Genomic DNA, 15,391 nt, shown 5'->3' on the forward strand with positions numbered 1-15,391 from the left:
TTAATGAAACGGAGAGAAAAAAAAAACTTTCCAGTCATATTATGTCGTCCTCGTTAATTGCAGCCATTTATATCCCATCTCTTTACTGGAAGTGCCATAGACTCCGCACAGTATATTATTACAGCCGAGGCCGGCGTAGCATTACAACCAATGTATCTGCAGCGGCTGTGGTGTGTAAAGCACCTTGTAGACGTTCCACTCCTTCATTTCCTCCTCTTGTCACCTTCCAGTAAATTAAACCGACTTTAAAAAAATATTAAAATAGCCGCCGTCTTTGTAACAGAATTATTTCCTTTTCTCTTGGTGGCCCAATGCTCAGGGGATAAATTAAAGCTCATTCAAGCAGAGACATGGCAAGGACAGTTGACAGCCTCGGGTCAGATCCCAGCAGAGATTTTCATGGCAGCGACTTTGAGTTCGCTGCACATTTTCCTTAAACATTATTGTTTTACCAGCGAGCGCGCCGAGTCGACAATTTAAATTGAGTTGACCATAAAATGGTCTGTTTCCTTAATTGAATAACTTGGGGATATATTTATGCCTAATGTGTTTGGTGTCATATAGACTTTTGCTCATGTGTAACAGTTTTGCCTGTGCGCTGCTTTCAAGACTCGAAGCCGCTCGCCGGTTCTGCGATTCTGAAACACTTAACTTCAGATAAATGGAGGCAATAATACAGAATTACCCTCGGAAGTTTCTTTTCTTTTTAATACAATGGAAAGCAACATCTTACAGCCTTGCCACCAGGTTATATACTATTTGACAACTTAACTATTGCATTTTAATATGTAAAATATAAGTCCACATCCCCCTTCCTCTAAAAAATATAAAAAATAATAATAATAATGTTGGGGGGGGGGGGGATTTATCAGAGTTCGGCATTCTACGCCAGTCTGTTCTCTGGCAGTCCATGTGTCTAAACATAAATCTACAGTAACATGGAGCGGCTATGGATTTCTGTATTCATTTATGGCAGAAAACTGGTGTAACTGAAGATAAATGTGCGGGGCCTGCTGGCCCGCTCCTCCTGCTATAGGCACACCCCTTTTTCAGAAGTGGCGAGAGCGGCAAAGAAATGGCACTTGCAACAGAATTTAGTTGCAGTGTCATTTAAAAAGTTGCAAACCCAGGATTTGGGATTTTTTTGCAACAAAAAAGTGACATGCCTTTGCCTTTATAAATGTAAATTGCACCTATAAAAACCTATAGCCTAATAGACCTATCAGCATGAATGTGCCCATAAGGGCGGCAGAAGGTGCCGTTTCAACCAAGCCTGTGAGCCCAAGGAGGCCCAAACGACCCATTGGAGGACACCATAGTGTATGGTAGAGGATGGCTTTATTAGAAATTTTGTACTGGGGATTACAATACAGAAGATACACTTCTTGATACTTTTGATACAAAAAGTTGATCAGTTTGAAATAACAATATTTTGAATATTTCCCTTTGTGCTTTTGATTATAAATCAAGTGGATATAGTGATCCTTTTATAAAAGCACCTAGAGTTCACCTATGAAATATAAAGCAACTTTAAAGGGGTAGTCTAACTTTTTACAAGTGATGACCTATCCTCAGAATAGGCCGCCACTATCTGATCAGTGTGGATCCAACACAACATACCCCCCACCGATCAGATGTTCTTCAGTAGCCTCGGCACCAAAACTAGCTCCATCCATTGTGTAGGTAGTGGACAGAGCTGGTTACTGCAGCATTGCCTCCATTGATGTGAATGGGAGCAGAGCTGCAGTAATCAGCTGTATCTAGTGCACAAATGATGGAGCTTTGTACAGGGTGGGTCATTTATATGGATACACCTTAATAAAATGGGAATGGTTGGTGATATTAACTTCCTGTTTGTGGCACATTAGTATATGTGAGGGGGGAAACTTTTCAAGATGGGTGGTGACCATGGCGGCCATTTTGAAGTCGGCCATTTTGAATCCAACTTTTGTTTTTTCAATAGGAAGAGGGTCATGTGACACATCAAACTTATTGGGAATTTCACAAGAAAAACAATGGTGTGCTTGGTTTTAACATAACTCTATTCTTTCATGAGTTATTTACAAGTTTCTGACCACTTATAAAATGTGTTCAATGTGCTGCCCATTGTGTTGGATTGTCAATGCAACCCTCTTCTCCCACTCTTCACACACTGATAGCAACACCGCAGGAGAAATGCTAGCACAGGCTTCCAGTATCCGTAGTTTCAGGTGCTGCACATCTCGTATCATCTGAAGGCAATCGTTGGATTCAAAATGGCCGCCATGGTCACCACCCATCTTGAAAAGTTTCCCCCCTCACATATACTAATGTGCCACAAACAGGAATTAATATCACCAACCATTCCCATTTTATTAAGGTGTATCCATATAAATGGCCCACCCTGTAGTACCAGTGCTAGAGCTTCTGCAGATCTGCTGATCAGACCTCTCACCCCTGATCAGATAATGATTGCCTATCTTCAGAATAAGCCTTCACTTGTAAATAGTAGGGCAACCCCTTTAAAATATGCTGTACCCCACAAAAATTGGGATCCTAAAAGAGACCATTAAATGAATTGAGGCCAGGATGCAGAATTAATCCAGAGCCCAGACCAGAGCCTTAAATCAGAACAGGAAAAAAAATTCAGACACTAGATCGGACCCCAAAATTAATCAGACCCCAGACCAGACCTGTAAATTAATATGAGACCCAGACCAGTCTCCTATATTAATATCAGATACAAACTAGACTCCGATATTAATATCAGATCCCTAGATTCAACCCCAAAAATGAATCACATACCAGCTTAGGTCACAAAGACCCTAGACCAGACTCCTATAATAATATCAGACTTTTGGCCAGAACCCCTAAATACATACAGTCCCAGACAAGACCCTAGATCAGGCAAGAAAAAAAATGACTCCAGACAAAGCCATCTTTGCTAAGATCCAATAGTGCCCAGAACTTTACAAGATCCTAGAGACAGGGGGTTAAGGGCTCTTGAACACGACCATTGGCTGTTTTGCAAATCTCCAAAACATAGATACCGGCCGTGTGCGTTCCGCATAAAGCGGAACAGAACGTCCGGCCGCTAATAGAACAGTCCTATTCTTGTCCGTAATGCGGACAATTATAGGACATGTTCTTTTGATTTGCAGAATGGCCATACGGACAGTTGTTTCAGTTTTTTTAATGTTTTTTTTGCACCCCCCATTGAAGTGAATGGTTTTACATATGGGTCGCAAATAAACGGAAGAGACACGGAAAAAAGATACGTTTGCGTGCATGAGCCCTAATGCAGGTAATAACCTATAGTCATCCAATACAAGACTTATTTTATTTCTTAAAATGGATGAAGGAGGACTATGATTCCATATTTAGTGCATTTTTTCCAACCATGGCAACACCAGATATGGTGTAATATGTGCCTTCGGAATATGCGAATGTATCCTGACATATTTCACAGCCTTGTGTACAGAACAGTAATAAAATAATAAAAATAGTAATAATAAGAAAATGTTCCCCTTTTATTTTTAACATCCTTCATCACCACTAGGGATGAGCCAGTTGATCACTCAGAGGAACGCTGCAACATCATGCGAAGCTACTAGGATCAGCAGCTAAGGATATTCATTAGACTGAACTCCCCTGATACATTACTGGGAATCTAGCAGAAAAGCTGTAAATTCACCGAAATTCCGCTCATTGTTTTTTTTTGTTTTTTTCTTTTTAATTTTATTTAAATGTGAAAAGAATTGTGAAATTTTGCAACATTGCAGAAAAGTTGGTTCCGTTTAATAACATCTCTGATATTAACGTGTAAATAATTGATCTGCATTTTAAAACATCTGTCAGGCATCAATGATGCGGGTTACATTGTTTCTTTCAGTAATTGACGGCTGAGTGACGCTGCGAATGAACAAAAATATGCAAACTGAATTCAGCGGATTCTATCCATGCATTGATTTGTTGCAAATTGAGATTCTCTAACTTCTTCAAAAATATAAATCTAATCAAAATTGTTGCCTAATTAATAAAAGAAATGCACAGAACTTCCAAAATTAACATAAACTTTTCCATGTAGGTAAACTCCTAAAAATCAACCACAACGTTTATTAAATATGTCAAAATATAAAAACAAAATGCATCCAAGAGCCATGAATAGAAATCAATTGAAAGTAATATTTTGCATTGCATTATATATTTAGTGACTTTTTGAAAATCACAATCAAAAAAGTTAAATAATAGTGATAAGTGAATTTCTTATAATTCAGTTAGGGTCCAATTCAGCTGAATTGACCATCCCAATTGATTTGGGTCTGAATACATTCTACTTAGATTGCTCTGATTGCCTTAAAGGGGTTGTATGGGTTCAGAGCTGAACCCGGACATACCCATATTTTCACCCAGGCAGCCCCCCTGACAAGAGCGTCAGAGCTTCCGCCCATCAGTGAGCCCGGTGACATCACCGGCACTGATGGGCGGGCTTTAGTGCTGTCCTAGCCTGTAAAATGTCTAGGGCAGCGCTAAAGCCGGCCCATCAGCTTCCGCCCAGCAGTGCATTATTGTAAATAAAAAAGCCCTTGCCTTGCATGATCCAGCACAGGGCTAGGGAGAACATCGGAGCATGACATGCTCTGATGCTATCATCAGGGGGGGCTGCCTGGGTGAAAATATGGGTATGTCCAGGTTCAGATCTGGACCCAGACAACCCCTTTAAAAAGTCTCTCTCTCTCTCTTAGGCCCCTTTCACACGGGCGAGTATTCCACGCGGGTGCGATGCGTGAGTTGAACGCATTGCACCCGCACTGAATCCTGACCCATTCATTTCTATGGGGCTGTGCACACGAGCGGTGATTTTCACGCATCACTTGTGCGTTGCGTGAAAATCGCAGCATGTTCTATATTCTGCGTTTTTCACGCAACGCAGGCCCCATAGAAGTGAATGGGGTTGCGTGAAAATCACAAGCATCCGCAAGCAAGTGCGGATGCGGTGCGATTTTCATGCACGGTTGCTAGGTGATGATCGGGATGGAGACCCGATCATTATTATTTCCCCTTATAGCATGGTTATAAGGGAAAATAATAGCATTCTGAATAGAGAATGCATAGTACAATAGGGCTGGAGGGGTTAAAAAAAATTTAAAAAAAATTATCTCACCTTAATCCACTTGTTCGCGCAGCCGGCATCTCTTCTGTCTTTAACTGTGAGCAATAGGACCTTTTGATGACGTCACTACGCTCATCACATGATCCATCACCATGGTGATGGATCATGTGATGGACCATGTGATAAGCGCAGTGACATCATCAAAGGTCCTATTGCTCACAGTTAAAGACAGAAGAGATGCCGGCTGTGCGAACAAGTGGATTAAGGTGAGTTTAATTTTATTTATTTTTTTATTTAACCCCTCCAGCGCTATTGTACTATGCATTCTGTATTCAGAATGCTATTATTTTCCCTTATAACCATGTTATAAGGGGAAATAATACAATCTACAGAACACCGATCCCAAGCCCGAACTTCTGTGAAGAAGTTCGGGTTTGGGTACCAAACATGTGCGATTTTTCTCACGCGAGTGCAAAACGCATTACAATGTTTTGCACTTGCGCGGAAAAATCGTGCATGTTCCCGCAACGCCTGTGTGAAACCAGCCTTATTCTCTTGCTCCCATTCTTTTTCTCTATAACTCTCTCTATATGAATCTCTCTCTATATATCACTCTCTCACTCTTTAAATCTCACTCTCTCCCATTTTACTTGATTCTCTCTAATCACAGAAAATGTGGGTTCCGTAGAATTAAAATTCTTTTAAAAAATGTGTCAAATTTTTAGAATTTTACAATCAACTCACTCATGACTGTTAGGGAATGTCTATAATGGTGGCAAAAAAAATTACAGTTCACTAACTAAGAAGTTTTTTTTACCTTTTTAGCATAATGTTAGAATACATAGTGATGAGCGAATTTCTTAAAATTAGTTTTCGGTCCAAATTACATGTCAAGGTAGGTAGCAATGAACCCTGAACTACCCATCCTACTGTACTTACCTACTTGCATGATCTGCCCTAGGCAGTGGCAAACAACTGGTCGACAGTCCCTTCCTAGATAAGTGCTGGGGCCTAAAAGGAAGAAACAACCTAGTGACAGATAAGAGACCACACTAAGAAACAAGCAACAAAATAAAAATTTGCCAGGTCAGACCAGGGGAGACCAAGATAAACCAAATCATAACGACTAAATCAAAGCCAATACTAAATGCAGAAGTTAAAACCAGGAAAGCAATCAGGGTAAAACAGTAAACTGATGCCAAACCTGGTCAAGTTATTTTTTTTCTCAATGATTCCATATAAATATGAAAGAAAACACCCTCTGTAGGTCTCTGTATAGGTTCACATGTATACATAGGTAAGGTAGGACCCTATATTTTACTATTGGTGCTATATTATGGTGCCCTACAGCTTGCACAGAAAACTAATACAGTCCTCAAAGTCACACCCTGTACATCTTCATTCCATTCCAAGTACCACATCTTCTGATTTCTCTCCGTAACCCATAACTGATTAAAAATCAGATATCTGACATCTTACTTTACAGTAAAGTTGAATATGCTTTTGAAATGTATTATTCCTTTTATACATTTATTTCGGTTCTTCTGGGTTTTATGTTTCTTTGGTCTTTGACCATGATACCATATATTTTTTTTCAGCATCTAAGAGAAAAAGAAAATGATGAGCTTGATATCCAGTTAAAAGTATTTGATGAGAATAAAGAAGATGACCTCCTGGAACTTTCGCACCGCCTCAGGGACATCCGTGCTGAAATGGAATATCCTTCTCGAGATACTGTTTTAAGCTAACTGCCCAAGTTATCACAGTTCTTTTAGGGAAATATTTTCCTTATGTTATGGTCGTAGAAAAGTCAGTTATCATCTCCCATTCTTACAGTAGATAATGAGAACAGTCCAGCTAATATTGCTCAACATTTACCAAGCAAGGCAACTTTTTTTAAATTTGTGTTTGTTTTTTCCATTTTTTTTTGGCCCAGTTTGCAGACTTGAGAGGAATCAGGTGGAGTAATGTGGACATATTAAGTGTTTTTGATGGTTTGTACTGCCTGACATCAGACATTTTCTAAATTCTGTAAGTACTTGCTCTTTTAGAAACAGTGTGCTGGACCCCTAAGTACTAAGGACACCTAAATAGCAGTTGGTTCACGGCTACTTTCACACTTGCGGCAGTGTTATCCGGCGGGCAGTTCCGTCGTCGGAACTGCCCGCCGGATCCGCCGATCTGCCGCTGACTAAAAGCATTTGTGAGACGGATCCGTCTCACAAATGCATTGCAAGGACGGATCCGTCTCTCCGCTTGTCATGCGGACCGACGGATCCGTCTTGTACATTTTTTCACATTTTTACCGATGTGCGCATGCCGGAGCAACGGAGCCGGCATTCCGGTATTCTGAATGCCGGATCCGGCGCTAATTCATTCCTATGGGAAAAAATGCCGGATCCGGCGTTCAGGCAAGTCTTCAGTTTTTTTCGCCGGAGAGAAAACCGTAGCATGCTGCGGTTTTCTCTTTTGCCTGATCAGTCAAAACGACTGAACTGAAGACATCCTGATGCAAACTGAACGGATTACTCTCCATTCAGAATGCATGGGGATATGCCTGATCAGTTTTTTCCGGTATAGAGCCCCTAGGACGGAACTCTATGCCGGAAAAGAACAACGCAAGTGTGAAAGTAGCCTAACTGTCAATGTCAGCTAGGAATCTGACCATCTGCTGACTGCCTTATTCATAGTCCTCTTCTGCTCAAGTCATCATGCCCAAGGAGCTCCATTGCTCAAGGCAAAAAATACATTAAGGACAATCTTCAACTAGTCAGGTCACATGCAAACCAAAAATATGAGATGGACTAAATATGATCCATTGTGAAAAAATATAATTCTGTTAAGGCTAGTTTCACACTAGTGGAAGGAGAGTCCTTCAGGCTTTTCCGGCAGGTGAACAGCCGGTCGGATCCGTCCTGCCGCTAGTTCACGTGTGCCCCCGGACTGCCGCTCCGTCCCCATTGACTATAATAGGGGCGGGGGCGTAGTTACAGTGGCAGTACGGCAGCGCACGGCGAGAGGCAGCCGGACTAAAAGTACTGCATGCAGTACTTTCAGGGTACTTTCATACTTCAAAGTTTTCCGGTATTGAGTTCCGTCCTAGGGGCTCAATACCGGCAAAAAACTGATCAGTTTTATCCTAATGCATTCTGAATGGAGAGCATTCCGTTCAGTATGCATCAGAATGTCTTCAGTTCAGTCCCTCTTACATCTTTTGGCCGAAGAAAATACTGCAGCATGCTGTATTTTTCTCTTCGGCCAAAAATCCCAAACACTTGCCGGAATGCCGGATCTGGCATTAATTTCAATTGGAATGGCAGAGATGAATACGGTATTTCAATGCATTTGTCAGGTGGATCCGCATCCAGATCCGTCTGACAAATGCCGTCCGTATTGCCGGATCCGGCAGGCAGTTACGGCGATGGAACTGCCTACCGGAATCCTCTGCCGCAAGTGTAAAAGTACCCTTAGTCCAGCTACCTCTCGCTGTGCGCTGCCGTGCTGCCGCTAGAACTCTGCCCCCATTTGGGGACGGAGCGGCAGTCCGGGGGCACACGTGAACTAGTGGCAGGACGGATTCGACAGGCTGTTCACCCGCCGGTGAACAGCCTGACGGACTCCCCTGATGTTAGTTTGAAAGTACACTAAGTCTGTTATTATTTAAGGATGCTGTGAAGTCGTTGTACGTAGAGTGAACACTGGTCATATGAGCAGTAATAGATAAATACTCCCTATGTATGTAACACAAAAAATGCTGGACTTTGCCAATAAGGGATCTTCTTGAATGTCAACTCCATGATTTGGATGTAAGAAGCCACTTTTTAAAGTCAGTCTACCTGAAGATTAGTCTAGACTGAGCTTGATTTGTGGTAGCTACAATACATGTGATCTAGTGCAATAGTGCACATAAAACACACGGGTTTGGAATTTTAACATCTTTCCTGGTAGTTGTCCTACCTTTGAGACCATCATGAAATAGATAGCTCTTCACTGCAGTACTTTACACAGCAATGTCTATACAATTGTGGCTATGTCTTGTATGGGGATGACAGGACCAAGAGGTCGCACTAGGAACAACCACAAATTAGTGAATTTGATTGCGCCCAACAAGTGATGCTGATCTGTGAGTGAGATCCTTTGCCATCAAAGATTGATGGAAAGTCTTACATGGAGGTCATCAATGTAAAACCTTTAAGTGGTTGATTTTAAAGTCAATTGCCACATTAGGCTTTAAAAGTGGCTATACGCATTAGAATAAGGTTGGCCAAACACCACGATTTTGGCAAAACCAGTTAACTGATGTTCGTTTGAGATATGTCGGTGAAAAAAGGATCGAGTAGCTTGAATGTCAATATGTCAGCTCCTTTGTTTTAGGCTGAGATAATCTGCTGCCAAACATCTCTTCTCATTTGAAATGCACACTCATGGCCAAACTGAGCAAGTATGACTACTGGGAGTTTGTTGGAAACAGTCTTGTGAGTGGTGGCTGACAATTTTTGAAAGTGTATGGCCACCTTAAATTTGACCATATATGTACAGCTTCAATTTTGTGTTGGTCAGATGAGCAGAAGACCACCCTGTATTTTAATCTTTAATTCAGATGATTTTTTTTATTGTAGCTTTGATGTACGCTCACTCACATTTGCTATGATACATCAGAGATTTCACGCTGTCCACCAGCCCCCCCCCCCACCTCCCCCAGTTTTGAGATAATCTCTAATTTTCAGGGTAGCATGTAGCCACAAATCTAAAACTTGAAAACAAAAACCCTGCATGGTGAATAATCTTAGAAATACAATCACCAGTGGATAGACAACTGTGAAGGAAATCAATTTAGATTGTATCCTGTCTCTGTAAACAGGAAGAGCTGATAAGCACGGATCAAGGTATGCATGGAAATATATCCACAACTTTACATTGTGCTAGCAACTGAACGTCTCAGTGTGAAACAGGGGATAGGAAGTAAAGCCTCGGAGTTATCCACTTTAACTTAATGAAAGGAGAGCCAAGAGCTATCGAGTCTTCACAGTGTAGACAAGAGCAAGCTAGGCAGTACTGGGAATATGTTTAGCATTGATCTCACAATGAGAAGACCTAGAGGACCACATATAAATTATTTGTAATATGAATTGTAGGACGCCATGCAGGAGGATTAGGGAAGATTTGTCTGTATTAAAATGCTTCATACAGAGTTTAAAAAAATCTACCCAAAATATTAAAAGTACTCCAAAAATATGGTTGATATCACTAAAAAATGTATTCTGGGTGACAATTATGTGCTCTGTTGGCTAAGAAGAATGTTAAATTATTTTGGATCCCAAAAAGTGTTCTATTATACCAGTCAGCCCAATGTCAACTTCAACTGGGATTGTCTTCTACTGGACTTTTTGTTCTTCAGGAGCCCTATTGTTGTGACAGAAGTTGGACCCATGAGAGGATTCATCAGTTCCCCAAAGGGCCAACCCAACCTATGCTTGGCCAGAGGTAGATACAATGGGCTTGGTGCAGCAGTGAACATGGTGGGATCATGTATGGTTCGCTTGGACTTCTATATACCTAGATCAGGTCTTCAGCTTTGTATATTCAGTATAGGTGCTTAGTGGAAGGGTCTAGTCTTTTAATATCTTCTCATGCTAAAAAGCATTTATGAGGGTGAAACGTACAAATGACCTCTCCTGAATTAAGTAGTCAAAGTATGGCCCAGTTCTCTTAAGTGATATTGTAGATTGAGGAGGACAACCATTATTGCTCCATTTTGGCTTCCATAGATTCATTAACAAATAGGTTGTATCTCTAAGACCCTGTACTCTAGAGTGGCAAATATGGTTTGTCATTTATTTTGTGCCATACATTTTTTACAATTACAAAAAAAAAATGTATAATATAAAAAATTTATTTAGCCTCTCTTTCTGAAACGTTTCTGCCGGTATTTGAACTCATAATCTTCTACATTAGAGCCAAGAACTTTAACCACTTAGCTATACAGCTACATGTTAACCTGAACTGAAATATGAAATGATACTTCTGCTCTATAGGAATACTTGCTACATGACAAACTACGATGAGGTTTTTCTGACATAGTTTATTATTCAGCTTTGTAGCTTAGTGGTTAAAGTCCTTGTCTCTCATGTAGAAGGTTGTGAGTTCAAATTCCGGCAGACACTTTTCAGAAATAGAGGCTAAATTAGATTTAAATACACTGGGTGTCCCCAAGCACTGACTCCATATATGGACATAGCTATATATGGAGTCAGAGCAGGGACTCCTAAGCCGATTACTTACACTGGGGGATTCCCTCACTGTACAGCGATCTTCTGAATAGACCTCAGTGGGACCCGACACTCTGCCCTCTTCCGAGAAGGGGGTGCCTGGTTTAATGCTCGGTTTCTCCCATTGACTTCCATTGTGCTCGGGTGCTCTGTAGAGCACCCGAGCTCTACTCGAGCACCCAAGCACTTTGGTGCTCGATCAACACTAGGCATGAAAAGAAGAGAAAGTCCTTGTGTCATGCTCCTCCTTCTCATGCCTTGCTCTGGCATAAAACAATCCATCAGTTTTTTCTGGTGTGTACCTTTAACCACTATGTAACCAAAGTTCTCCAGCCTTTCATGATTTTTAAAGTCTCTGTTTCCTTCTGTACATTGAGAGGCTAAAATGTGCATTCTGTCCAAATCTTGGTCCTAGAGCTGATAGACCTCTGACCTGTTACAATGTATCTGTGCAGGTAAGAGTTATAAGTAGGGTTGAGCGAACCAGAACTTTAGGATTTTTGGACCCTGGACCCGAACCCGAACATTTCAGTAAAAGTTCGGGTTCGGTGTTCGGCGCTTTCTTGACACTTTTTAAAAGGCTGCAGAGCAGCCAATCAACAAGCGGTTAACTGTCTGACCTTAGAAGCCATCACAGCCATGCCTACTAATGGCATGGCTGTGATTGGCCAGTGTAGCATGTGACCCAGCCTCTATATAAGCTGGAGTCACGTAGCGCTGCACGTCACTCTGCTGTGCTTAGTGTAGGGAGAGGACGCTGCTGGTGATTTCAGGGAGAGAATAGGAGAGAGTCTTTACTCAAAATCTGAATCCAACTCAGCGATCTACATACATTGTGTTTTTGTGTTTTTTTTTCCTGCCCTGAGCCCATTGACCGAAAAAAAAAGAACTTTAAGAAGTCAGTTAGGTGTGCGGCGGCCATTTTATGCAAGCTCAGTGCACCAGCACTGCATCTGAGCTTTTGGGACATTGAAAATCCAATTTTTTTGGCAATATACAACATCTGGATAAGTCAGTGTTCAATTTAAGCTAGAAATACAGCCATCATTTTCTGGGGTTTTAAAAACACACTTTTTTCCAAAAAAACACTATTTTCCTGATCTGCAAGTGTTAAATTCAAGTTTAATATATACAGCTTTCATATTCTGTTACCAAAAAACACTTTTTTGGCAATATACAACATCTGGATTAGTCAGTGTGCAATTTAAGCTAGAAATACACCCATCATTTTCTGTGGTTTTAAAAACACACTTTTTTGCAAAAAAACCCCACTATTTTCAAGCCTTGCTGCATCAGCACGTGTGAAATTCCAGGGTTATATACTGCTGTCAAATTCCATTGTCAAACAAACACTCGTTTGGGTAAAAAAAAAAATTGTTGCCAGCCTTTGCTGCATATGTCATTGTGAGATACACCCTTAATACATTTGGGTTAGATTCAGAGATTTGAAATACCGCCATTTGGTGCACCAATCTTTAATTCAGGCCTACTGTGGGTCAGGCCGTGTGAGATAAACCCCGTATATACAGGGCTTATATTCTTTCGTTAATAAAACACCCTTTTTGGGGCAAAATACACAATATTTCAGGCCTTGCAGCATCTTGACGTTTGAAATTCCTGGGTTATATACTGCTGCCATATTGAGTTATTAAACAAACACCCGTTTGGGCAAAAAACGTTTATTTGGCAGCCTTTGCTGCATATGTCATTGTGAGATACACCCTTAATACATTTGGGTTAGATTCAGAGATTTGAAATACCGCCATTTGGTGCACCAATATTTAATTCAGGCATATTGTGGGTCAGGCTGTGTGAGATACACCCTTTACATACAGGGGTTTGATTCAGGCATTTGAAATTCAGCCATTTTGGGCAAAGAAATCTTTAATTGAGGCCTACAGGTGGTCAGGCTGTGTGAGATACACCCTTTACATACAGGGGTTTGATTCAGGCATTTGCGGCTCTACGAATGGTGAGGCCTAAACAAGTATAGGTGATAGTAGATTGGGTTGCTGACAGTGGCTCTGGTTCCTTCACATTGTCTCCCACCCAGTCTCCTGCTGAAAGACCACAGTTGGCACCTGCAGCCGATGTCCATCAGTCTTTCACCTCACCCCCTTGCAAATCAGCCAAGCAGTCTGAGCCCCAAGTCATGCAGCAGTCTCTTCTGCTTTTTGATGACTCTGTTAGCAGGGTTTCCCAGGGCCATCCACCTAGCCCTGCCCCAGAAGTGGAAGAGATTGAGTGCACCGATGCCCAACCACTTATCTTTCAAGATGAGTACATGGGAGGACCATCGCAGCATGTCTCGGATGATGACAAAACACAGGGGCCAACTGCTGGGGCTTTCGAAAGTGTGCAGACCGACAAGGAAGGCAGGGGTGAAGACTGGGTGGAGGACGATGAGGTCCTCGACCCCAGATGGAATCAAGGTCATGCGAGTGACCTATGTAGTTCGGAGGAAGAGGCGGTGGTTGCACATAGCCATCAGCACAGCAGAAGAGGGAGCAGGGTGCAAAAGCGGAGCGGCCATACTCTAGACAGTACGCCTGCTACTGCCCACCGCAGCAAGGGACGGATAGTTTTAAATGCCTTATGGCGGTGGCTGTCCCACAGTACGTCGTGCCCAGCCGCCACTACATTTCAAGGCGAGCCATCCCTTTCCTGCACAACCAAGTAGGGGACAAAATCAGGTGTGCACTGCGTAACACCATCTGTGGCAAGGTGCACCTGATTACGGATACGTGGACCAGTAAGCACGGTCAGGGCCGTTATATCTCCATAACAGCACACTGGGCAAATGCAGTGGCGGCTGGGCCTGAGGCGGATAGCAGTTTGGCGCATGTCCTTCCAGTTTGCGTCCTGTTGCTTCCTCCTCCTACTCTGCTTCCTCATCCTCTACCAGCTCCTCATCCGGTCAGCGTAACACCTTCACCACCAACTTCAGCACAGCCAGGGGTAAACAACAGCAGGCAGTTTTAAAACGGATCTGTTTGTGGGACAAAGCCCACACCGTGCAGTTGCTGTGGACGGGCCTTGAACAACAGACCAATGAGTGGTTTGTGCCAGTCAGCTTCAAGCCCGGCCTGGTGGTGTGTGATAATGGGCAAAATCTCATAGCAGCTCTGGGACTAGCCGGTTTGACGCACATCCCTTGCCTGGCGCATGTGCTGAATTTGGTGGTGCAGAGATTCCTTAAAAATTACCCCGATATGTCAGAGCTGCTGCATAAAGTGATGGCCGTCTGTGCGCGCTTTCAGCGTTCTCACCCTGCTGCTGCTCGCCTGTCCCCGCTGCAGCGTAACTTCGGCCTTCCCGCTCACCGCCTCATATGCGACGTGCCCACAAGTTGGAACTCCACCTTGCACATGCTGGCCAGACTGTGCGAGCAGCAGCAGGCGATAGTGGAGTTTCAGCTGCAGCACACACGGGTGAGTCGAATTACCGAATTACCTCTTGTTTAATGGTAACAAATCATGAAAGCCCTCATTTTTTATCTCAGATGCTGCAAGGGGTTAAATGACGGGAGGCGGCACAATCACCGTTCCCCGTCATTGCTCCTGCTACTTACAAAGAGATGTGCTTTGTGACAAAATTTATTCACACAAAGCAATTTTTTTTTTTAAAAATCGGCGAAGTACCTTATCAAATTTTTGTAAACTTTGCTCAGCACTAGTGGTCAACAATGCAGCTTTACAGCTATTTTGTAATATTTGTAATATTTGTATTCCTTCCAACAAAATGACCATGCTCACTGAGTGGACAAAAATTACACAGCCTAAACCCAGCCCCCTCCTCCTAAACTCCCTGGCTCACGTGCGCTAGCATCAGAGGAGGGAGAAGACATAGTTGCAGCCTACGAGGAGAATACACTGCTTTTCTATTTTATTTTTCATGGTGTGCAATTGTAATATTTTTTTTTAATTCTGGGTTTAGTGTCCCTTTAACGGGGTTATCTCACTAATAGTGTGCCACAGTTATCCATAGGATAAGTGATGAATAGAAGATTGAAGGGGGTCCAGTTATTAGG

The 15,391-nt window shown here is 42.3% G+C and overlaps 1 protein-coding gene across 4 annotated transcripts in view; it reads left to right on the top strand.

Moving 5' to 3' along the window:
- The window catches only part of DIAPH2 (diaphanous related formin 2), a 1,253,176-nt gene that overhangs the window by 307,182 nt on the left and 930,603 nt on the right, over positions 1-15,391 (top strand). For all 4 annotated transcript variants that reach the window (XM_040442348.1, XM_040442349.1, XM_040442347.1 and 1 more), the window contains one exon: positions 6,691-6,809. In XM_040442348.1, coding sequence (XP_040298282.1) covers positions 6,691-6,809 — 119 coding nt within the window. The remainder of the gene's footprint in view (positions 1-6,690; positions 6,810-15,391) is intronic.

The sequence above is a fragment of the Bufo bufo genome, chromosome 8 (genome assembly GCF_905171765.1).
Source record: "Bufo bufo chromosome 8, aBufBuf1.1, whole genome shotgun sequence".
NCBI lineage: Eukaryota > Metazoa > Chordata > Amphibia > Anura > Bufonidae > Bufo > Bufo bufo.